At 34.0% G+C, this 26,531-nt stretch overlaps 1 protein-coding gene across 5 annotated transcripts in view; it reads right to left on the reverse strand.

The window, feature by feature from the left end:
• The window catches only part of Dscam1 (Down syndrome cell adhesion molecule 1), a 501,009-nt gene that overhangs the window by 64,761 nt on the left and 409,717 nt on the right, over positions 1–26,531 (reverse strand). For all 5 annotated transcript variants that reach the window (XM_072545256.1, XM_072545254.1, XM_072545251.1 and 2 more), the window contains 10 exons: positions 19,256–19,375; positions 17,940–18,113; positions 17,478–17,877; positions 16,567–16,972; positions 16,251–16,506; positions 15,415–15,570; positions 14,872–15,177; positions 13,966–14,473; positions 13,010–13,186; positions 10,994–11,160 (listed from right to left, as the gene is read on the reverse strand). In XM_072545256.1, coding sequence (XP_072401357.1) covers positions 10,994–11,160; positions 13,010–13,186; positions 13,966–14,473; positions 14,872–15,177; positions 15,415–15,570; positions 16,251–16,506; positions 16,567–16,972; positions 17,478–17,877; positions 17,940–18,113; positions 19,256–19,375 — 2,670 coding nt within the window. The remainder of the gene's footprint in view (positions 1–10,993; positions 11,161–13,009; positions 13,187–13,965; positions 14,474–14,871; positions 15,178–15,414; positions 15,571–16,250; positions 16,507–16,566; positions 16,973–17,477; positions 17,878–17,939; positions 18,114–19,255; positions 19,376–26,531) is intronic.

Here is a 26,531-nt window from a genome sequence, read left to right on the forward strand (position 1 = left end):
CGATCTGGATGAATGGAAATTGTTGTAAAGAATGGTGTAAAAACTGACAAAAAACTAGAAAAGCTGAAAAATATACGAGTAAAAAATAAAGCCTTAATAGAATACTACATATCCGCATATAATCCGCCTTTAGGACACTGCTTAAATTGACGTTGAAGTTAATATTCTGGCTTGAATCAACCATTCTTCTCTTCACATATGTTAGTTGCCTGCTGGGAGTCTTAACGCAAAAGCTATAACGGCGACTACCTGCTGAAATTTGCTACCGAAATTGAGGATTATGCTCAAGACAGATCGTCTTTATGAAAACAAAATGACCTATCGTTCGATAGTGAACGTAGGTCAGCTCATGATGATTTCAATAGAAACATATAAAACAAAATATTGGGATGAAAGACGTAGCTTTAAATATCAGTGATAGTTCATTTAAAACTTGAAATTATGCAGAAAGATACATGGAATGATGTCAAAAACCACAAAAGCGATCTAGTCCAAAATTAATGTTTCATAACGAGTAGTAGGCATCAAAAGAGTTAATTTTATTTTTAAATTTGTGGAAGCCTAGTGTTCGATGTTTTTCAGTAATATTGATGTGGAATATGTGTATTGAAGGTTCCTAACGATAATATTTTTTGAGAAAAATATATATGAAAACTATTCATACATCTATGGATGAAACTAAGTAAAATCGGCAACACAGCGAATGAGCTATACGTGTGTGTACGGAAGTTCACTTTTGCCACAAAGTTTTAAATTAAAAACACTTTTCTACATTTAGAATTGAATTCATGCATTTCACACTTTTGATTTAAATATTTTTATAGTTCGTATATGTAAAGAGTTGAGAACTAAATAACAAAATATAGTGATACAGAGTATTACATATAGATAACACATACTTTTTGCTTATAAATACTTATTAAAACTTATTGTATAATAAAAAATCTACTTCTTTTCACATTGTTTATAACTGAGTCCTTGACAAATTTAAGTCATTTAACAGGTATGTATTAAATCATTACATATATTAGAAAAATAACAGTATTTATATAAAAGAAAAGCCAATATCTTAAAAGGTTAGTAATAAAAGACGAAGAAGGCGTCACAAAGAATTAAAACAAAAATAATATAGTACAGATACAGATATAATGTTTACATGGTTTTGTTTTTTAACAGCTACCAGCTCGATACTTTACAGTATCCTTGGCCGATAACCTAGCAGATAATTTATTGTAAAAAATTTAATAGTCTATAAAACTACTTAAAGCACTATATCGTAAAAGTTATATTTAAAAATCCTTTATAAAATGTTTATAATTAAAATGACCCTTTCGGGCTACATCACTGTGATGTAACCCAAAAGGGTATTTTTAATTATATACCTTTTATAAAGGATTTTTAAATAAAACTTTTGTGATTCATGATACACTGTCAACTACAGGAATTTTAATTTCCTTGTGGACTATATTTTAATCGGCACTGATAATATGATAAAACAAATGCGATAAAATAACGTTAATGATTGGGGGATCTCGGTGTAAAGAAGTGTAAAGAGAACTATAAAGATTCGTAGACAGTACAGAGAAGAAAGAAGACAAATACATTCGATAAAAATGGGAACACCAAACCCAGTTTGGTGTCAAAACAGACCCAACAAAATAAACAAGTATTTTTTGACAAAAAACAAGGAAAATATCGTGAATTAGCCCTTGTTTAAAATTCATTCATGAATTTTGTCCATTAATGGCTCAGACTAAAAGACTGGTGCAATATACTGATGGAAAATCATTTCGTTTTTTATGAAATCAGTCTGTTTCCGTTGACTTTGTCACTATGTTAATAATACTCGATATTTATTATTGATATTTTTCTAAATAGTCGATCAAAACTCATCAGTGTTATAACATTTACTGCTGTAAAAATCATGTTTGTCTACTTGGGTGACTGAAAATATTTTTGTCTCTTTTATTTTAGCTCTCTTTTGGTATCAGGAATAGACTAGTGATCCAATATTTACCAAATGTTATAAAATAGCGCAAAGAGTAATCGATCAAATTCCATGAGACCCTCAACAGAGTTGCTGCTGTCAAAATATTATCTACTGTCAAAATATTTTTGACCTTCTTTTTCAATGGAAAACCTTATTGTACCCATTTTCTTAGCTGTTCTATGATTTCAGGATTTCAATGGAGGACTCAAACTTCACCAAAAATTATGAAATGAGATAAAAAATCCTTGAAAACAAAATTGTAGAAAAATGTTCTGAGAAACGCTTAAACGATTCAGTTTGTGCTGTGGTGTGATAACCTACCGCATCCAGCGCGGTAAATATGTGTTTATTTCCAAATTTAAAAATAGAATTAGGTGCATATTATCAATTAAGGTACATAGTATGTTACAAACATAGTTTTTAACCAATGAAAACAATAAGAAGCGAACTCCAAAAGTATTTAAATATGTATGTATTTAAAGAACATCTATATACATATTTGACACAAGATGTAAATTAAGCCTCTCTTTCTCTTCAGTCTTGCTCCCGGAGCATGGTCTGTCTGCAAATTGGTCTTTTGCATATTCCAGTAATTTGCTGGACCCTTCTTGTTGGGGATCTTTCTCTTGATCTTCGACCTTGTATCTTTCCTTGGATAATCAGTTTCTCCATGTAAATGTACAAGTTTGTAAAAAAAGCTTTATTTTTTTCACAGAATCCTGTGTGAAGGTGAACACTCACGGGTTTCAACCAAGACTTAAGTCTTGTAAACAGAAAAAATTTCGTAAACATAAAGTAGAGGTGACTGCCAAATGGGCTGAATATTTCGAGGAACTACTAAACTTTGAGATGCTGAAAGGCAAAAGATGGCAATTGTAACAGTAGAACCGCATATTGAGAAGTCAACCTTGGAGAAGATGGAGGAAGAAATTATGAAGCTAAAAAGCGGCCTTGAGAAAATTCCTTAAGGACATCAACTGGAGAGCTTTTTAAATCACGTTGCAAAGTGTCGTTAAGGACCTTCATAAGCGCGTGAGCTATATCTAAGACAATGAAGCTTTCGTTCAGGATAAATGGAGACTAAGTCTCTTGTCTGTAAAACATAAGAAAAAAGAGTTACACTAACAAATGTGGCATATAAAGTCATCCCTAATCTACTACAAGGGAAGTTGTCTGTGTACAGGGACGTATCAGTGTAAATATCCTCTTCGTAAAGATGCTATAGATCAAATCTTTCGTAGGCGCCAAACAATGGAGTTGCGCTTGAAATATAATACAGATTTGCACACGTTGTTTATAGATTTTCATAAAATATTTCACTGCTGATAATGCAAAGCATTGTGGTACTGGCGAAACTTATAGGACTTAAAAAGAAGAAGAATCCAATAAAACCTCGTCCCTATTTGATCCAACGCATTGAATAAATAGGAATTAGGAAAGTGGCTACATGACGCGCTCAACAACAGTTGTTTTTCTTCCATTCAACTCTGCTTATTGTATGTAACATAACGGATCGGCGCCAGTTGTTTGTTAGCGTAAGAAGATGAATATAACCGAAAGCTTTGCACGATTGAAAGATGAAAATGCTCATCCAAGCATGCGCTATCTAGAACCTACCAACCTAGTTCCTACGACGAAATATGGCCCTGGTAGCTAAAATCTTATCGAGGATATAGATGGCTCAGTGCAGGCTACATCTGTAGTCTATTCCGCGCCTACGAGACGGAGTTGTTTTAATTATTTCCCCAGTGACAATATTTGTAAATATGTGAATTGGACTACTGAATTATACGAAAACTTTTAAAATATTTCAACTACGTAAGTGAACATTTCCCAAAAATAATTGTATTGTTTACAAATATTGGATTCAGTTAGTTTTGACAGAAGTAGATTTTCTAAAGTTATATAAACTATTTAATAACTAACATGCATTCATTAATATTGATTTGTAGAAATGTCTTAGATTTTACTATTAAATAAGAATACAGGCTTATATAACTACAGTATTACCAAAGTTGACCCAAACAGGCATAATTAACAAATCGTTAACTTTATTTGGATGATATATAAATATTAAATAAGTCTAAGAAGTTAAATAACATTGTATTGTAGAAAAAACACTTTGATGATATCAAAACAGTCATTTTTTTAAAAGAATTGCATAGTAAAAAATAAAAATTTAAGATATCCACACCAAAAAGATAAACAGAACACAACAATGCATAAAGTACCCAGTCCGGTTGACAGTTACTGTCGAGATCTGAGGTTTATTATTAGAACATTGACGGAGTAGAAAGCCTACCAACTGAGAAAAAAAAGAGCCCTCATATAACAAATATTCCGTCCCGTTGATCATGCCTTGAACAAGATCCCGCCGTCCCAATGGCAACCAACCCCAAAATAGCCTTTTTATTTTTGTAAAATCCACTAGACAATTCCCAGAGTCCATTGCATTATTCCGGGTAGTTTCAGCTCCCATCCAGTACGAAACTCCCCAACCACACGTACACAAGCCCTCTCACCACAAGTCACGTTGCCTATGGCAACTTCTCCAATTCCTCACATCACTCCCGCATATCTATATAGGTTAGCTACATACATCTTCTCGGCGACCCTCTGCTCGGATTGATAACAAATCCCGTCATGGATCCACTAAGAAGATCCCGTCATGGAGCCTCGAATCCCTAAACAAAATCCGAACTACTCAGATATGTTCACTCAACTTCCAATAAGTATCGGTTTGAACGAACCTGACTCCAGTATGGCCATACAATTCTCTCAAAAATTCAAGCAAAATAGGCAAAATCATACAACTACAGCTGACAAAATTCAATCACCAAAGACAGTAATATTTTTGTTTCACGCTGCTCCGTTCAAAATGTTTAAACTCCAGCTTCCAAAACCAACCCTAACTCAATACATATCAGACCTTCCTTACGTAAATTCCAAATTCATAGACTCTACCTCGGCACAAGCCCAAACCATCATACAATCACCACCGACCCAGCAAATCACAACCTCATCACAGCCTACATCACTCCCAGCTCAAAATAACATTAAAACAAGCATATATTTGAGTTTATCCCGTTGAACAATTGCCAAGAACAGAAATTATATCAAATCATTAAAGCCAACGAGCTTTTGGAGACAAAAAAACTCTTAGTTACTCTCAGAGTATCACGAAACGGCACTCGAAATCCTGTCCTTGCGTCTAAGAATCTCAAAACAAATCATCATCTGGTCATATATAGCGGACAGTCTCTTTAAATACAAGATTCAAGAATAATCGCCTGCTCCAGAAATATTCTAACCAATTCTAACCTAAGAGTTCTCACAGATTTCGAATCCAAATTTTATCGGTAGCGGTATCTTACCGGTCTGTGTACGAGCTAAGAGGAATTCGCCAGGGCTGTGTACTTTCTCCACTATTGTTTAATATATATTCCAAAAAGATCTTCCAAAATGCCTTCGAAAATGTTGAAGAAGGAATAAAAATCAACGGAGAATATGTAAACAACTTAAGATACACAGACACCATTATTATTGCGGACCGTGCTGAGGGTTTGCAACCACTTTTAAATGTCATAACCAAATAGGGAGATAGCTTGGGGCTGAATATAAACACAAATAAAATAAAAGTAATGGCCGTTACACGTGCACCAAATGCCGACATTAATATTCGTATCTACAACAAACAGATAGAACCAGTCCAAAAATTCCAGTATCTTGGTTGCTGGATAACAAACGATCTTGACTACGAAGTTGAAATACGTGCTCATATAGAGTAAGCTAGGTCCGCTTTTCAAAGAATGAAAAAATTCCTAATAAACTCTACCTTATCGTTGGATATTCGATACCAATTTGTAAAAACATTGATTTATTCCATATGGCTATACGAAGTGAAAACATGGACTCTCGGAATCACAAGTATGAGACGTGTAGAAGGGTTTGAGATGTGGGTTTTTCGAAGGATGCTGAAGATCTCTTGGACAGAGCACGTGACCAACAACAAGGTGCTGAGAAGAATGGGGACTGAGAGAGAACTACTAAATATTGTAAAAACCAGAAAAACGAGTTATCTAGGACATATTTACAGAGGAGAAAAATACAACTTCCTACGACTGATAATGTAGTGGAAGGAAGAAGATGTCCAGTAAGAAGAAAATGCTCCTGGCTGAAAAATGTAGGAGATTGGACATGCATGGACACATATCCGATACTAAGAACAGCTCAAGATAGAGAGCAATTTGCTGTAGTTATAGCCAACCTTCAGTAATGGAGAGGGCACCTTAAGAGGCCAAAGGTTGCGTTGCGAGATTGCTAAATCGAACAAAGCGATCCCTTTCTGTCTAAAGTATTGCACGAGCTGCTGTCAAAGCAAACATCTCAACACCGAATGCCCTGAAAAAGTCACTATCCTAATTACCAAGGCAATCATTCTACCTTTTTTCCAAGATATACCATAAGATAAGCACAATGTAACACTCCATAACAGACACAACCTATTTCGACAGTAAGTCAATATAATCTTTCAAAGCGTCCTATTCTTCAGATAGCACTCACTCGCCTACTCGTCACCTACCTATGAGTCAATATATCCTCGCCATACACACTGGAAAATGACTGCCCTCGCTACACCCCTTAAGAGTCTCCTCATCACATAAAAGACAGAGAGAGATTCGTTTTCAGTATGTTTGCACAATCTCATTTTACGATATCTGTCTAGTTGAGCATCTAGCCATTGAAATAGCGAAGGAGAAAACCTGATTAGAGAAAGGCGAACATGGTGGTCGCATGAGTGTGAGAGACAAAAGCTGATGTGCGAAGACGATCGACTAAGAATCGGGCAAAAGAAGAAATCGGAGAGAAGTTAGGTTCTAACGAACAATCCCAACCCGATGCCCCAGTATGAGAGAGGTGGCGATTAACTGGTCCCTGCCATATCGAAATTACGGAAGGCAGGGAGGTTCGACTCAAGGCCAAGTTTTTAGTTTTAGGAACCCAGCAATGTCGGAAATGTTTATCTCCGACATCTGTTTGCACATTGTTTCGCCTAGTGATGAAAAAAAGCCACAAATAACCTCTACGCGTTTTACTAAAGAAAGCCCAAATATTCTGAACTAAATCTCTATTTTGTAATATGCAAATTAGTAATTTTGTCAGAATAACCACACAGTTTGCCAAGAAGAAGCTCTCTGAGAAGCTAACAGCTGCCGAAAGAGACGAAAAACTCCTAGATGAAACCGGACAGGCAGAACCAGAAGCATCAAATTAAAAGAACGGATGGATCAACCACGACGATTTGTTAATTATACTAATAACTATTAATTATCAGAGTGTATGTAATTAGTTGTTAATTACTTATAATTAAGATATTTCTACATATGATTACATACATGCATTATTATTAAAAGAATTAGTTTTTTTAGTATCTATGATTAATACCATAAGTATATAGGTGTTAGTAATGCATAAAAAATTAGTAGTTACTTCAAAATAATCATCATAATGATCTATGACATGTCATTCTATGTCTTCTATATCTACATGAATTAAAGTCGTTATTTTAATCAAAGGATTAGTAAGTTGTAGATGATTTGCAGCGCTATGTATTAAATTCAGGTACTATTGCTGTATGAAAGCACAATGAGTCAATAGTTAATAAGCTTAACGATACATTTCATGATTATGTACAAAAGATTGTCGGTTTTTCTTAGAACATGTGCTGCAAACTTGAACATAAACAGTGAGACAAACTTAAAATTAATAGGTACCTATGCAAAATCTTTCAATTGGACGACATGCATTAAATCAATACAGAAAAAAAAACGTAGATTTATATCATTCTAATCTATTTATTACTAAATCTATAACTTAATGTCTGCTTTCACACAAATATGATGAAAAGAACGACTGATTACTCAGAAATTGTTCTGAAATATTAAGCCAGAAAAAAAATACCTAAAAAAAATGGCTGAGTTCGCATTAATTCCATTGATTGAATAAGTTATTAGCAATGTTATGTCAAAACTACCTAAACTAAAGTGACAAGCGACAGGTAAAAGTACGACAATTTTTTGTGACTGATACACTTCCGCTATTATTTAATCTGTATTCGGAATCTATATTCAGAAAAGCATTAGACGAGGTTAAAGTGGAATCAAGATTAACGGAACCAGCATAGACAACATCAGGTACGCTGATGATACCATCCTAATAGCAAGCAATGCACAAGAACTAGAAAGTATAATAAATGCGATAGTTCGTCATAGCGAAATGTTCGGTTTACATTGAAATGTTCCCAAAATTAAAATTCTAGTTTCTAAAATTTCAAAGACACCAAAAAACGTACATTTGTACGCCAACGGACAAATAATAGAACAGGTAACTTCCAAAATATATTTAGGAGCAAATATCAGCAGCCAGTGTAACCCGAAATCCTGTCAAGAATCGAACAAGCGAGAAAAACACTCATGAACATGAAAACATTTTTTACGTTTTCTCTGTTTTGCTGTAGAGCTGTGAAAGTTGGACAATGGACTCTAAAACAGCTGAAAATTACTTGGAAACAAAAAGGTACTGCGGTTAAAAAGTGCGGTTTGGATATTCACATCGCAAATATCATAAAAATATATAATTTACCAGATGGTTTGCATTAAAATGAAACAACAAATCAACAGGTTTTGGAACGTCGCCCAATGGCGAAGTAGGTGGCCAGCCATCCAGTCTTCAACTTTGTATTTCCACCTATATTTAGCTGATGAGTGTCAATATACCGCGAAATTACTCTAGTGGTTGTGTCACAAGAATGTGGAAAAGTAATTGAGATAGGGGCACAAAAGAAGGATAAACAAAAGAGACGAGGGATTCAATCTTCATCTACTGAACAAATTATTAGTTTAAATTACAGAATTACTAGAGAAATAAGAAAATGGGCGAGACCAACAGTGAATCATGCTAATAATCAGTCAAACACGCTCCAAAAGTGGCAAATAAGATTTTGTTCACAAGTATTTTAACAAATTTTAAAATGTTCAATTTATAAGACAAAAAAAATATGAATTAATCAACAAAAATGCAAAGTTAGAAAACTAATATAACCAATTCAGGGATATCATGCATATATTTTAACAGAATACATGGTAACACTTTTATAGTAGGGAAAAATATTGGTAGTAAAAGAACCTAAGATTTAAAAACACCAAGAGGTTAAAAATCAAGCAAATTTATTCAACTGATCATTAGGTAAATATATATTTCTGACAGTTTTATCTATATAGCTACCAAATATTAATTTACAATTAAATTAATTATATTTGTGATAACTAAAGTGTAGCTCTTTGCTGGAAGGTGAAACGCCTACAAAAAGATAACGGTTGAAGTACAGTTTGACAAGTTTCACTAACGTCTGATCTTCAGATGCACAGTGACAAAGCGAGAAGCAGTGGGAGTATCCAGTATTGGAACTAATAATTCTAGATTTGTTGTTCCTCCTTTGGTGTCTTTATTTGCGCATCAAAGTATTAAAGTAAAACACAAGAAAAAGTTGACTAGAGTACAGATTAATGTTACACCTACCTCTCTCCTTCATATGCGCCGTGATAAAACGAGTTGGAGCACCTACTTTGTCGTTTGCCTGCTTGATCCAACCCCATCTACGTCAGATCTTCGTTCCTGCGTAGGGAAATGGTTTCCTTTTGGTTCCAGTTAAGAGTTTTGTCCTTGCAGCTCCAATCTCAGAGATAGTAGCAAGTTTTTCAAAGTTAAGTGGCAAAGTTTGTGAATTAAGGTAACAATTAACATATTAATTTTTTCCAATTTAAATAGACATTATTTTTGATAATTGATTTCATTAAAATAAAAGAATTTGTAATATTTAAAGTTTTATTTGTGTTAGAGGCGTAGCCAACAAAATGTCATAATTTATTCTGTCTTACAATGTTATGTTGACATATGGCATTTTGGCTTAAATAAATCTGCTGTTGTTGTAAAACAATTTTAATTTGATGATTATATAGAAAAGATATTTCTAAGATATTTTCATAAACAAGAATATCCTTAATTTTTAATAATCTAATTTGGCCATATTAATAAATAACCTAGGAACCATTTCGAAAATTTTTATAGCAATCTCCTTTGTAAACAGATAAGCACGTAAGTTTTTGTTAATTTTGTTATTATGTTATTTAGTATGCTTCTTGTGCCATTTGTATTTTTGATGACTGTTTGTTTGAGACAAAAATAAATGTTTATTTCTCTGATTATTTTTTGTCTTTATTTTAGAAAAATCTCCTAACCTTTTTTGTGTGTTTACTTTTTAGAAAAGTAGAACCCTTCTTTTCTCCAGCAGTAAGTCTTCTCGAAGCGGCGTTCATTTGAATTAGCTGAGGTATTTCTTGTCTGTCAATTTTATTCATTTTGTCCAGGAGATTTGTGTGAGTATCCCTTTATTTCATTTTTTGTAGATACCCCAATCCGACCCATTTATTTCAACTTATCCACGACCCCAGTTCTCCAGTTAACCCCTGAGTGCCGTTCGCACAAGTAACGATTGTTTTGCTTGCCCTATCTTCGCCCCCTTAGCTTCTGTTCCCAATTTTTCTACCCCCATGATCTTACTCTGAGGTAGGCAAAATATAATCGTTACAAAATAAAAATTAACTAAGCAGGAATTGAAAGTGAAAAACAAACAAAAAAGAAAACATTAATAGTGAAAAGGAAGACACTACAGTATCTGGAATATTTTAGACCAGATTTAGATAAATGATTCGCTTGAAATTATTGTATTTAATTTTATTATTTTTTGCTTTTGCGTAAATAAAACTGTCAAACATATTATAAACAACAAATTCCAACTTACAAATGCAAGATTACAGTGAATCATGAAACGATTTCATTCAATTGAAAGATTTTGTACTTATTCCGCATGAACCAACTGAAAGAACAACCAAGCAAAAAGATAATCAAACCGACTTTTGTACATATATACAAAAATGGCCTTACCTCCGGTAACAGTAAGTGTGGCGAATTCGTACTCGGCAACGTTAAATCCTGCGTTGTTGTGCGCCGTTACTCGCAAATAGTACCATTGAGCTGGATCCAGATCTAACAGGACAAAGTTACCTCCTGGTTTGACGTGGTTGGAGACTTGAATCCATTCTGGGCTGATTCTGTGAAAGAATTATTTGGTGTAGATTAAAATAAAAACAGAAAACATTTGTAGAGAAGCATTTATTGCTGTAAATTCTTTTAATAATCGGTAGAGCACTTGTTTCTAATTCTTCATGTCAACGAAATGACGTTTTTTCTACACTTTTTTGCCTAGAACTTAGCTGGGAATCATATTTGGTTTCTTTCTGATTGTTTAGCTTGCTCGTGTCCACTTCTTAGTCAGAAATTGACCAGTTGCAATAAAATTGGCACCTGTAACAAGTAAAGACGTTTCCAACGATCAAAATGAACTAGGGTGAGCCTCAAGCCTCATTTGAGCATTTCAACCTTAGTGTTCAACGCCTCCAGTTGCTGCTAAATCTTTATATCGGCCGAAGGGCCTAGCTTTTTAAGGGTTCTTAGCTAGGTCTCGACGGGGATCATATTTGGCCTATGTCTGAGTATGTAGCCCACTAATATGCAATTTCTTGACAGAAATTGACCAGTTCTAGTTGACATTTGTAAAGAGTAAAGACTTTTTTTCTTCTTCTTCTTCTTGGCGGATTAATACCTCTATCGAAGGTTGTAACTCCATGTTTTGCGCGGTCGTACAATACTTCTTCTGCCGATTGGTGACTTATCTCTTGCTGTTTTGATGACACGGGTCCCTCCCATTCTGCTGTGGTTATTCCATTCTTTTTTCTATTTAGTGTCCATTCGTTCATACACTGTACGTTACATTTTCTTCTAATGTCTTCACTTGTCTTTCCAGTATTTCCTGTAATTCTTCTCAGTACTCTCATCCTTGTCGTTTCCAGTAGCCTTTGTGTTGTGGCTGTGTCGGATCTTGTTTCTGAGGCATATGTCATTATTGGTCTTAAACTAGCTTTATAAACTCTTGTCTTCATCTCAGTGTTAATGTGTGTTTCGCCATATAGTGTTATTAAGGCATCCTGCCAGTCCATTTGCTTCTTATACTTGATCTCTCCCTTCTTTGTCCAGGTGTCCATAGCTGGACAGTGTAATTCGAAGGTATTTTATTTCTATTTAACATCTGGTTGGTTCTTTGCTGATTACTATTTTTTTAGTATTTTGAGATGAGATTGTCATATTAAATTCTTTTGCTCTTATGTTAAATCTGTGGACCAGTCTTTGCAGACTATCTTCATATTGAGCTATCAATATTGCGTCGTCTCCGCAACAAAGTATTATTACTTCTTTGTTCCCCATTCTGTATCCTCTTCCTTTGTTAACGATTATCATTTCATCCATGATTAAATTGGAGAGGTTCTAGGAATCCCTTTGTTTTATTTCGCTGCCTATTTCTATAGTTTATGTAAGTTGTCCATCTATTCGGACTTCCATTTTGTTGTTTTGGTAGCTGTTTTCAATAGTTTTTACAATATTTAGGGGAACTTCTCTATTAAAGACGTTTCCAACCATCAAAATGAACTAGGGCGAGCCTTGTTTAAGCATTTCAACCTTATTCTTCAACGTTTCCACTGAAACTCTTTATATCGGCCAAATTGCCTATTTCCCAAGGGTTCTAGCATAGGTCTTGACTGGGGATCATATTTGGATTATGTCTGAGTAAGTAGCCCACTCATCTCCACTTTCTAGACAGAAATTGATCAGTTGTAGTTAAAGTTGGCACCTGTAACGATTAAAAAAGTTTCTAAAGACAAAATGAGGCACTGCCGGCCTCATAGATCATTCTACGTTTGTTTTAATTGCAGCAAGCCTCAGATTCCCTCAGGGTTCTGTATAAAATAGCATAATTCTGAATAAACAAGGTAGCAAAACCTACGAATAAAATACTAATAAACTAATTATTTACTAATTACGAAAAATATATATTAAAATTTTTACTTTTTCTTTTGTTCAATGACAAAGTACAACATGGGGCATCCTCCATCTGACCAAGCGTTGAGATGCAACGTGATGCTGTTCGATGAGACTTCAATGAATTTATCAGCACTTGGGATGATCGGTTTTTCGCCCTTCGTTTTGGGATTGAGGTTGTCCGATGGATCTCCGGTTCCAATACTACAAAAGAGAAGAAAATAAGATAAGATCATAATTGCTGTAGATTCTCGAGTCCGTACTACGTGCTGAAGCTTCCGTATTAGCAGGATTAACGTTGTTTTTTAGTTAGAGATAGTGCAAGCTCTCCTGTCCACGGCGCAGTAGACAAAATTTGGTTTAGTCCCCACTTCCATGCGAATCGCATTGTACTATGCACTGTATAATTCCACTTACAATGGAACCTTTCTGCCTTTACGTGAATTTGACTCCGCCTTCGCGCAGCTCCATGGTCAGGAGTGTTTGAACTATCTTTAACAATATTTTATTAATTGTATTGTAGCATTTTTTTCCCACCCTGTATCAGGTTTTAATTTGCACATTACAAATATTCGAAACAGGAACACTTAGAATTGCGTCTCGGTAGAATAAACAAAAAATCCAATTGTTTATTTACATTGACAGATGTCCCTCAGAGAATGAGTGAAGCTAAAACAGCAACGTATACAAAAAAATATAACTGATTCGGATTCATTATTGCAAATCTTGTGTATAAATGTAACAAAACCAAAATCTTTTATTGCCGGTTCCGAGAAAAGTAGAAAAATCTCATTTACTCATTAAATATGATAGCTAAAACAATTTTGATATTGCATTTAGCATTTACGTGAAAAATTTGCATCTAAATAACATAATAATTTACTACCAGTAACGAAAATGATTAAAAGTTGGTGTTAAATAGGTATATTTTGGACTAACTGTTTATTTTGATCCATAAAATATAAAAACTTAGTTATTCTTACCTGTTATAGGCTGTAACATAGAGCTGATATCTTGTACCACACAGCAACTTCTCGATAGTGTGTTTGTCAACGTTTGGTCCCACTTGAATAGTTTCCCAATCGCCAAATTCGGGTTTGTAGTGAATGGTGTATCCATGAATAGGCTCTCCATCGGTGTCATGAGGCTTCAGTTTGACAGTCAACGAATTCGTCGTCGTGGAAGTGAGTTGGACAATTGGCGCGTTTGGAGGAGCGTTTACAATGAGATGGTGAGTAACGAAATCTTGTCCGTAATCGTTTTCTACTTTGCAGGAATATTCCCCAGCGTCAGAACGAGTGATATCACGAATGAAGAGAGACCCATCAGGGTGTTGTCGTACTCTATCGTTTGTATTAGCGGAGAATTTGACACCTTTAATGGTCCATGTTATGACTGGAGTTGGGACTCCAACTGCTAGACAAGGTAAGGTTACGTCTTCTTTGTAGGTAGTTGTGAATGTATCATCGAATGAAGCAATCTTGGCTGGCACTAAAGAACAAAAAATGTTAGTTTTATAGTTGTGAACATTTAGACCAAACATCATACAAATAATTAAATAAACGGAAAGACCAACGAAGTCATATGTCACATGTCACCTTAACATTTCCGTTAGAACCGGGAGCCCTTCTCTCTCCTGTTGCCAAAACATAATGTAGCTTCGCCTATTTTAAATAATTTTAAACTGTTTGTCCTTGTGTAGTGTAGTGTTATGTACAATTTTATGTTTATGACATTCTGTGATTGTTGGATAGGCCAACATTGACGAAATGACACTGAAGATGCTCTAGGAAGCGAAAGTACTTGGGCAGGATTTAATTAATAAAACTGTGCTCGATATCTGCCTTTCATTTGATCAAATATTCTTTAAGTATTTGTATCAAACTTACCACTTGTACTAGGAGAAACAGTAACTTTCTTCGATGGTTGTCCTTCGCCGATGGTGGTAGCTGCTGTGACCCAAAACTCATATTTCAAATTGCTGTCTAGATTCTTGGCCTGGAAACTTAAATTCTGGTTTCTCAAGTTTGGCACGATTTTTTGGGATTTGGGTTTGTCGTCGTTATTTCCAGTTTCTTTGTAGTAAACCATGTAGTACTCGATAATGCCGTTGGGCTCAGTTGGGGGTTTCCAGCTAACCAAGATAGAATCGGCTGACATCACTAAAGCCTTCACTGCAGTTGGTGCTTCAGGGGCTAAAACGTAAGAAGACTTGTAATGTACTGTGTTTTCACTATATACATCGACCACAAAGGAAAACTTAAGTAATTATAGAAGTAAGTAATAATATCATATAAAACATAATTTGTATTTCGAAATGTATGCAATATTCCAAGTAGTTCTCAAATGTCTGGAACTAAACATACGCAAATCAAATGAATACTAGTCAGGAATCAAGTCCACGAACAAATGTAAGGCACTTTTATACTTACCATCTTGTTCGGTTTGACAATGAATCGGAGTCGTTCTAACACCATCGCCTCCTGAAGTGTAAGCCAAAACCTCCATGCTGTAGTTGGTGTATTTCTTTAAACCATGTAGAATAGTTTCACTCGAAGCAGTTATTTTTGTGTCTTTGGTATTTTCGTCTTTAAATAAATTTTATATTAGAAATATTATCAACTAAATATTAAAGACTAGAGAAAGAAGTTTGAGAATAAAAAGATCTCTTGATTTTTTCAACTTCAACAGAAAATTATTATATTTCATCCCGACTAATGCCAATATCGATAGCGGATCGAGGTCGGTGATATGTACAAAGCCTAATGGTGTCCCACGTCAAAAGAAGCCTAGATAAGAGAAACGAATATTGGTTGCAGATGTGTAAGTAGATTGAGGGCACTAAAAGGCATGGGATGTTTGAGGGCATTTTGTCACGTTTTGAGTCAAATATCACGTATTATGTAACGTTTTATACCAAATGTCACGTATTATGTGACGTTCTATGTGACATTTGGCATAAAACGTGACATTTGACATTAAATGTCATATAATGCCCTCAACCCACCCATGCCTTCAAGTGTCCTCAATATACTTGTGTAACATATGGTCACATACAGATGTTCGTACCAGGTGACCTGAAATAACAAATCTACACGGGAAAAATATAACTAATTTATGGTAGATATAATGGTGTCAAATTTAGCAAAATCACCGTGTTCCATCACTCCTTTCTCATTTACTATTTTCGCTTCTGTAAATTTCACAGCCGCCTCCTCTCCTTGACTAAATATATTACAAATACATTTATATCTAAATACATACTTACCAAACCAAGAGTCAGAAGGTCCATAAATGACTTTGTATCCTTTAATTACGCCGTTTGCAGATGTAAGTGGAGGTGACACCCAAGAGACTCTTATAGTCTGCGCTGTAAGAGTGGTGCACGTGGTTTTTTCTGGAGGCTGTTCGGGTACACCTTCGGCTGTATTGGCTTTCAGTTCTTCCGACGTGGGACCGGCGCCAACCTTGTTGAATGCTTGAATTATCACCGAATATTGGGTGTAGGTCTTAAGGTTGGTAATCTATGATAAAAATAATACAAAGTTAAAAGATTTTATTCAAATTTAGAAAAAAAAAAGTACCTTTAAAGTGTGTTCTTTGGCTTCGTCTTCTCGTTGAATTTCCACAGTTTCGAACAAGTACGGTTTGTCAGTGTTAGCTAGTTTATAACCTACATAATATCCCTGGATATCGCCGTTCCAATGATCTCTCAATGGAGGTTTCCAGAAAACACCCATGGAATGTTGGTCTTCGGCTTCCACTCGGATTCCCGTCGGTGGACCACTTGGTGCTTCTTCAGCAGTAATGATGGTAACAGTGTCGGAGGGATCGCTCGAGCCAATTTCGTTTTCAGCGATGATTCTAATGTGGTATGTGGTGGCTGGGCGAAGGGTGAAAATTCCGGCTTCGGTTTGATCTCCTGGGATGAGTACTCTTTCGGAGTTTTTGTCCCAACTTCCTTTGCTTGGTTTGTATTCGATTAAGAACCTACAGAAATGGTTTTTGATTAATAATACAAAACATAAGTATAAGTTAAGTGCTCAGAAGACTGAAGACTGCATCACAGATGAAATGCTGGAGATACTGAATGAAAGAAGGAAATTTAGGAAAAACCATTAGTTACACAGAAAAATAAGATAGTCAAATGGAAAAACTGACTGTTTAGAAAAAAGTAAGGAAAAACAAGACTATCTGGCTTAAGAAAACGATTAATAACTGAACTATACTGCTATACAGAGCAGGAAAGATCATTATGAATACATAATAAAAATTATGCAGATAGAAGCAAAAATGATTTCAAAACCTGAGACAAAGAAATCTTTATAAACAGTACAAGAGGAGATGTAGAACGTGAAATTACTAAAGCAGAGGATATTTATGCAATAAGATCGATGAAAACTAATACATCTTCTTATCCAGACCAAATATCAACCGACTGCTAATCTTTTTAAGCAAATGGCACTTAAAGAAGACTGTAACTAGTGATACTTACTTCTTAATGGGAGAATTTCCATCATAAGGCGATACCCAAGAGAGCTGCACAGTTTTTCCAGACTTGTCTAAAACTTTAAGACCATATGGCACTTCGGGTACTTCTTGAATGATCATATTGATGTTGGTATCATCACTACCAAAAGCATTAGTAGCCACGCAAGTGAATATCGCTGAATCTCCTCGTTCTGTACGTTTAATACTTAAGTCGGACAATACGCCGCTAGGCAAGATTTGTTCTCTGATGGTGTAACGATTGTCTCCCTTTGGTTCGAGACGTTTGTTATTTATATTCCAAATGATGCCGATTGGTTTTTCTCCTTTGGCTTCGCACTGAAGTACAGCTGGATCGCCTCGTCGTGAAGTTTGGTTACGGTATTTAACGTCAAATTGGGGAGGAGCTAAAAATAAGTAAATAAATAATATATATAACCATAATTTAAACAATCCGTTGATTTTTTACCTTGTACACTAATTAAGATAACAGCGGACAATCCAGAACCAATTCCATTGACAGCTTCGCACAAGTAGTAACCTTCATTTGTTTTTTGAATGTTATTTATTGTCAAAGTTCCGTCTTCAACTTTAATGTCTGGGTTATTTGGTTTAAAATCTTTGTAATCCCCTGGTGACACTCCTAAAACAGCAAAAACTTTTATTGTCTGTAAATTATTATACACTACAACGTCTACTAATAATATAAACAGGGAATAGATAAAGTGACGCATTGGAACAAAAAGGTTCCAAAAGTTCTGAAGATGACTCCACAGAGTGGGTCGAAAACTCAAATGAACAAAAGGCAAAGAAATTAAGACGGAGTTTGAGTAAATTTGAAGAAAGTAACAAATAGGGAAAAATTGCTGACAGAGCTTTCGTCAACAAATAGAAAGGATATGTCTTATAGAGAGAATATTTACTTATACATATGAGGAAACTAACAGTAAATCTAAAACATATGCAAATATCCCAGACACGTTATCCATCAGCCATTGATAAGTGGATAAAAAGAGGCTACAGAGAAAATTCCAATTATCTTGGAAAAATGAGTATAAAGGGTTTTCGCGCTGTATCTCGTAAATTACCAACCCTACAGAAAATTTTATCGTAAAATTGAAAATAAAAAAGTTAGAAACAAAAATAAGTAAAAATTTTTGAACAAACTTTCATTGAGTAGATGGCTAGATGAGTTAGACCACGATCTCCGGAAGTTATCTAACTCGAAAGATGGCGGTTTAGAAAAAGCTGGAGGACCTAAAAGAAAATATCCATTGGAAGCATTCTTGTTGAGGTTCGTAGTACCAATGGGTACTTAGTATGTTCAAATAATGAATGTGATCGAGCTGATAAAATATGGAACACATTCTTAGAAAAATAATGTCGTATTAAAGTTTTTAATAGAAGTAAAATAAACAAGAGAGGCACAAGATAAAAAGGTATGAATTGGTAACAACCAAAACTAATTATAAGATTTAAGTGGTATGTTATAAGCTCATGTGGTTAACTGGGATCCAAAATAACTATTACTGGATGATAAAGTAATACCAAAATAAATAATATGCTATATAAGACGTTTTTGCCAATAAAATACCTTGGAAAACTGAAATATATGGAAATTTGGATAGAAAAAGAAGTATTGATAGATATACACGACATATAAGCCATTTTTTATTACCAGCTGCTAATTGAACATTAAAGAAAAGGATACAGTCAAAATTCTTTGCACTCTCTTTATGAATAAACAGAGTGGACAAAAAGTAAGAAAAACATATAGATACGTACCTGTGGCTCTCTTCCATGTTACAATAGGTTTAGGGAATCCATCAGCTTTGCATTCGACAACAGCATCAGAGCCTTGTGCAAAAGCTTTATCAGTTGGTTCTAAGATCCACCTTGGTGGTACTAAAAAGTATCAAAACGTTGAGAAAATTTTCGTGGGTACATAACTTGTAATGTACCAGTTGCTTTTCGTTTTTTTTTTATTTTATAAATCAAGACTTTCTTAGAAATATCTAGACTGATACAAAAGTTTTTAAAAATATTGTATTTTATTCACTGTAAATTTACTGTCTTCTACTGTCTTTAGTTTTTGTCTTTTGTAATATTCACAAGAACACTTTTTTTATTTCGAAATATCCTAACAACTTCTTTCAATATCTGTTTTCTGATTCTTCGTCAGTCGATGAAACAATTTCTTCATTTTCTGGTCATCTCTTTACGATAATCTAGGAAATAAGCAGTTCTAGATGTCTTGATTCAAATGCTGGTATCTTTGTATCAGTACAACCAACTACAAAATCCAAACTGCAGTAAATATAATTTTTTATTCAATATAAGTAGTCAATGATCTAGTTTGTTCAATTATTTGTGTCTTCTTCTTAGATTTTTATCTTCCAATGTCCTAGATTATAGTTGGTCTTGGGTGTATTTCACACAATACACCACTAACTATAGTTCAATGTAAGTATATTCCTTTGAGATATTAGCTAAGATTAATATTACAAAAATTATTTTCAAACTGACCTGGTTTTCTGGTTGGACCACGTCAAGTTTCAGTACACCGAGCTTTCTACTTTATCTCTCAAGTTTTCGTCAGGGCTTCCGGGATCTCAGTCTCTGGAGCCTCCAGACGACTTTACTTCTGTTCACTGGCCACTGCACTACTGTAGAGTTGTGCAGTGCAGCGCAGTAAGTAGTGATCAGTGTAGTGAAGAGATCTGGAAGTTCAGGAGACTAAAATCGCGGAAGCCCTGAAGAAGACATCAGATAGAATGCCGAAAGCTCGGCGCAGTGAAAATAAGCGAGGTTTAACCTCCGAAGCCTGGTGAGTTTGATATTTAACATCTCAACGAAAAGCAACTGTAACATTTTCTACTTTTATTAAAGAATCTGAGTGAGTGCAATAATTAGCGTTATTAATACTAATACAGAGCAACAAAAGTTAACTGACCATTTTGTACATTGTATATTACTTAAAATCACAGACTACAAACGTCTTGGAAATCGAAGTAAACAAAAATCTAAACCGTTTTGACTGTTGGTATTTGTGTGAAACTTTTAGTCAAAAATTATTAAATATTTTAAAATAAAAACGTGTTTTTGTTGTGTTAATTTTAATTATATATGGCACATACGATCGTAATCTATTATATCACTTACCTTATACAGTGTGGACAAAAATACAATACAAGGTGAGTTTTTAGTGCGACACCGGCGATAATTCCATTATGATATAGAATATCCAAAAACCTTACTTAGAAAAAATGTATAGCAAACATACAATTTTTTAAATGGGACACCCTATATATTTTTTTCAAATTTATATTCTTCTCGTAATTCTCGTTCTTATAGTATTGGGTTTTGCATTACTATACAGAGTATTTAACAAGTTATGACCATTTTTATTTCGAAATTCCTATGAAATCAACACCATGTATATAAAGAAATAATGCATGAACAATTATTTATTTTATATAATAAAGTGAACAATATATTGCAGTTTTTTTAATTTAGTTTAATTGAAATCATTGACAATAATTTGTATACAGGGTAAATTACAAAACAAAATTACGATTTTCTATATTTTATTTTTTAGAAATATTATATTTATGATACTCTTTCATTTTTATACAGCATTCCCTATACCTAAACTCATTAATTTTCGAGATATTTTTAGTTTTCTTCAAATTTCGAAAATACATTTTTTTTCGATTAAGTATGTGCTTTTTGGAGATGAGGCGACATTTCACAAAAATGGAACGGTGAATCGGCATAATTTTCATAACTATGCATCAAACAATCCTTATTTTGTTAACACTCATAGTCAAACTAGGTGGTTTCTAAATGTTTGGGGTGGTATTGTTGGCGATTATGTGATTGGCCCACATTTTTATGACGGTCGTGTGAATGGTGCCATATATCTGGATTTTCTAAATATTCATTTGCCAATACTACTGCAAAATGTACCGCTTAATATTCGACAACGAATGTGGTTTTTACACGACGGTGCTCCAGTTCACCAAACTCCTATTTACAATCATCTAAATAATAACTCTCCTGAGGTGGATAGGCAAAGGAGGAACAACAGGAGGAAGCCCAATATTATAAGAACAATAATTATGAGAAGAATATAAATATGAAAAAATATATAGGGTGTCCCATTTAAAAAATTTTATGTTTGCTATACCACCTAGTTATTAATCACTCTGTAGAATTTCACATATTTTCCAAGTATGGAGAATATCATTGCCTACATTTTTTCTAAATAATTTTTTTGGATAACTCGTACCACAATGGAATTATCGATCGATGTCACACTAAAAATTCGCCCTGTATATATATATATACATATGCGAATAAGTTTAATGTAAGATATAAACCTGCATTTAAGAATATTTTGTCTTTTTATAGAAGCAAGTTCATCTATAAATGATGAAAAATCTTTGAATGTTATGAAAAAATTTGTATCAATTGATTGCGAGTTAATTTAGCATTATAATATTAGTGTGGGAGCTACAATTTATCACGAAAAGTGGTCCAAATGAATGACCATTAAAATATTTGAATTTATCACCATTAGACAATTTTTGTTGTGGAAATATATCAAAGATTTTGTGTACAACGTAATAGTTTTAAAGCCTAAAAGACTTAAATGCCCATTTGAGATTTGATCGTCTGATAATTTCGTTAATCATATCAAATACGCAGCGAACTTGAACATGAACACATCAATGAAAAAGATAAATTTCAAGACAATAGCTAGAGTTCTAGAGAAGTTTAGAGGAGGCACCAAATCGTGCCAAAATGGGACAGCATAAGTTTAGATGGTTAGAGATTGTTCACTAGAGCATTAATCACCCAAGAATCATTTAGATATGAAAAAGGAACCACACAAGAAACTAATAATCACAAGGGTACTGTAAAGTTCTTTGATCCAAAGGTGATCAAAATGAAAATAGAACAACAAATGAACGATTTTAATGAACTTCAAACGGTTTTAGAGTGGCACTTTCATACTTGAGTACCATATTTTGTATACAGTATATGCTTAAAGGAGAAAGGATAAAAATCTTGAAACATATATGATATTCATAGATTTTGAGAACACCTATGATTGTATTCTAAGAAACAGAGTACGTATGACAATGAGAGGATTTCATACCAACAAAAAATGTATTAACACCATACAACAATTATATTTAGGGCCAACGGGAACAAAAAATTGAAAAAGTGGAGAAAATGATGGAAGACAGACTACCGAGAGTACCGACAGTGGAAAAATGCAAGCAAGGCAAACCACACGAAGAAACGAAGGGATCGTTATACACAATCTAATTGTACGTCCTGTATTTTTATGCACACTTGATGATATTCACTACAGATTTCTGCAGAGGAGTTACTTGCGCTTAAAATTGGGTACAGTACATTAAAAAGCATAATATACCTTCCAATGAAAAATTAACAAATTCAAGTCTTAAACGAAGATGACCTATATCGATCATAAAAACCTTTTAGTAAAAAACTTTTTCATTCCACACTGTCTAAATAAACTTTGGTTATCGCTATAAAATTTTTTATCAACTTATGATCACTAACGGTGGTTCACTTCTTGGATCGTTTTTACGTTAATATCATATGCTCTATATATAGTAAATTAGAATTAAGATAAAAGCAAAATATAATCTGTAATTAACACGACAAAAAACTAAATTATGATATCTTCTATCCAATTTTAAATGACACATATTACAGTATTCTTCCTTCGATAAATACTGTAATCATAAATGATGTTGGTACTATGGTGGTGTGCCTTTTAGATTTAGTTCGTGAATGACGTTATATTAAAATATATTTTATTTCATTATATATGATCTAACTAACAATTACCTTTGGTTTATAATCACACACGTTAATGGTTGTGAAGTAATATTCTAATTATCGTAAACAGCCGTGATCTACCAATGTCAGTATTTGGTTTATGTTCAATTTAAGTTATTGAGATCAGAAGTTTATATTATAAATAATTTATAATTTTGTAAGAGTTTTCTGTTTAATAATTAAGGGTGACTTAACCAACTTTTGTTGCTCCGAAAATTATTAATATTTTTGTGTAAAATTAGTTTTTTGTGTTACTATAAAATATTAATTCTTAATAGGTAAAAGTTCACTCGATATTTTATTAATATATTAAGTAATTCACTCAATCAGGTTCTTCGCATGCGACGTTAAGAAGCTTTGAATTTTGATTTAAAAAAAGTAGAAATACCTTTTCAATGGCAGTTAGAAACAATTTTTAATATATTTAAGTATGATAGCAATTCGTAATTGTAAAGTTTGACTACTTGAAAAGATATTTCTACCAGAGAAGCGTCTACAAGATATGTATTAAGGATTTGAACGAATATTGCATTTGTATAAGTACTTAAATGTTTGATTTTTTCGTAATAACTGGACCTGAAGCCATATAAGCGCTTAAAAAATGATTAACAGAATTCACTAGCCAGATATTTGATTTTTAATTAAATACTATATCTATTATTATTGTATTTTAATTTGCCCTATTTACTAGGTTAACGAAAATTTACTATTTTAATTAAGTTGCTTTCAACGACTTCATCACTTTTATTTAAAAATCGAAATGAATTCGCCTTGTATACTCCTGTCGACTAATATTGACAAACAGTTTTTATCACGAATCGCTAATTTTGTCTGAATTGATCAACTTTTCTGATTTTATATCTCCCAAGTATACTTCGACAGTTTTCTTAAACTAGGTTTTCCAATTTTTGACCTTTCGATAATTTAAGTCTTCTTTTATCGACTGCATCCATATTATTACAAGCTTTGGCTATACTCTGTTCAATCTCTTGTGATTTATTAGGTAAGAAAGAAAAGATTTTACTTTAAATCAAAACTACGACTGGTACTGGACACTACAATTTTCTGCTCATCGTCAGGTGCCCGATAAGGTTACTAAACCACTAAAAGAGATATTACAAATTTTATAGCTTCTAAATTATGCCAATATTAAGTATATTTGAAGTTCACGGGTATATTGCAAACATACGCACATAACTGTAGAAGGAGTGTGGGCCAGGGTAAGCATACTGCACGAATTCAACACTATCTTGGCCTTTCAATGGCCTAACAAGATCTCAAGACCTTAAAATCTACTTTTTCACTTGAAACAGAGTATTCCAACCCTTGTACCTGTAAAAAAATCATGGAAGCTTTTAATGAAATGAAAACGGGAAAAGCTCCTGGCTTTGATGGTATTCATGCTGAGTTTCGAAATGCAATGGCCTGCAAAGCTCTTCTCAGATATTCTTCAGACGGGAAATGTTCCCCATCAACTAAAAGGAGCAAATATGTAACAGGGAAAGCTAACGATTTGCCAAAAAAGTAGCGTTCAATTGCACCAACGACGTAATACTAATATCTCAAAGTAAAGATGATTTATAACGTATTCTGCACCAATTTAATATAACCGCCTGAAAATTAAACATGTTAATTTCCCCAAAAAAAGACAAAATGCATGGTTGTAACGGCAAATCTACTAAGATGGAAATTGAAGCTGGAGGGCGAGATAATAGAACGAGTGGTGGAGTTTGAATATCTAGGCATCACTTTATCTAGCTACAGAAAGCTCAGAACGGAAGTGGAACATCAAGCGAATAGAGTAAACAGAGTCGCAGGTTGCCTGAATGAAACAATATGAAGAAATAAAAATATCAAATTCTGTATAAACAGAATTTACAAAACAGTTATCAGACCAATAATGGCAACGCGACAGAAACACGACCTGACACAGAGAAAACAAGAAGAATGCTAGAAACAGCAGAAAACCCTGAAAAATCGATGGTAAGATACTATGGGACAGAGCTAGAAGTACAGATATATGACGTAGATGCAAGGTGGAAAACATATGGAGATCTATGGTAATTATGGTACCTAGTTATAACCCCAAAGTACCTTTACAGGTAGATAGGCCCCATGAGAGTGATGGGACATAGGAAACATACATATGCTGCAGATAAGATTGATGAAATCTTGTATTGTATAAGAGCAGTTACCATGAGAGCATTTGAACTTGCATTGAACTTTCGATAGACTGGTATGGAAGCATAATAGTGTCATATTGGTATGGATATAAGATCTGGGGAGCTGACATTCATGACTTGAAAGAGCTGATATTGACTTGTTTAAAGATGATAAGCTACAAAATACTTCGTTCAGAGCCGGTATTATATTCCATTCCATTTCCAATTTTCCGCATTATGTAGTGAAATACATTTATTTTTCTTCATTTGCTTATATCTTTGTACCACCATATACCGTTTAATCTACTTGTTTTTATTGTACATCAAATAGAAACGAGTTGATCAGTTGCAGCAAAACTGTACCATATCAACATTCTTTGTCAATGAACAACTAAACTTCTAGGCGAACCAATGATGCCCAAAACTTACCAATTTTTTTGCAGTTAGATGAATCTCAATGAAACTTATTGCATTCGATTCGTAAGACCATTAGGAAATTTTGTGATCTAAAGTAATGATCTCAAAATGAAAATTGCATTACTGAACAAGGAAAATGCATTTTCCAAAGTGCATTTCGAAGTGATGAAAAATTATAAATTTGAAATTCGGCAATAATTGAAGGAAATGAATTTAATATTACTACGCGGGGTTTTTTAGGGTCGCTGAACACGAATATTAAGGCGAAGATCATCTCCGAGATAGCTGGTGCTTAGGATGGGCCTCGTCTCTTGGAATTTTGTAAAAAGTCGATACAAAATACGTGCAAACTCATTACTCGTGAGTTTTTGGAGTAGCTGAACACGAATATCATGCCGGCGGTGGACTCCGAGGCACCTGGTGCCCAGAACCGGACTGCTTTTCTAAAGTTTTGTTGAAATTCAAAACAAAATCAGTACATACTCGTTACTCGAGGTTTTTGGGGTGTCTGAACACAAATAACATGCTGTTAGGTTATACAGTAAATAAATATTTAATTTCTATTGTTCATTCTAAAATTACATTTATTTATTATAAAAAAT

This window comes from Diabrotica undecimpunctata, chromosome 9, assembly GCF_040954645.1.
Source record: "Diabrotica undecimpunctata isolate CICGRU chromosome 9, icDiaUnde3, whole genome shotgun sequence".
In the NCBI taxonomy this organism is placed as follows: domain Eukaryota; kingdom Metazoa; phylum Arthropoda; class Insecta; order Coleoptera; family Chrysomelidae; genus Diabrotica; species Diabrotica undecimpunctata.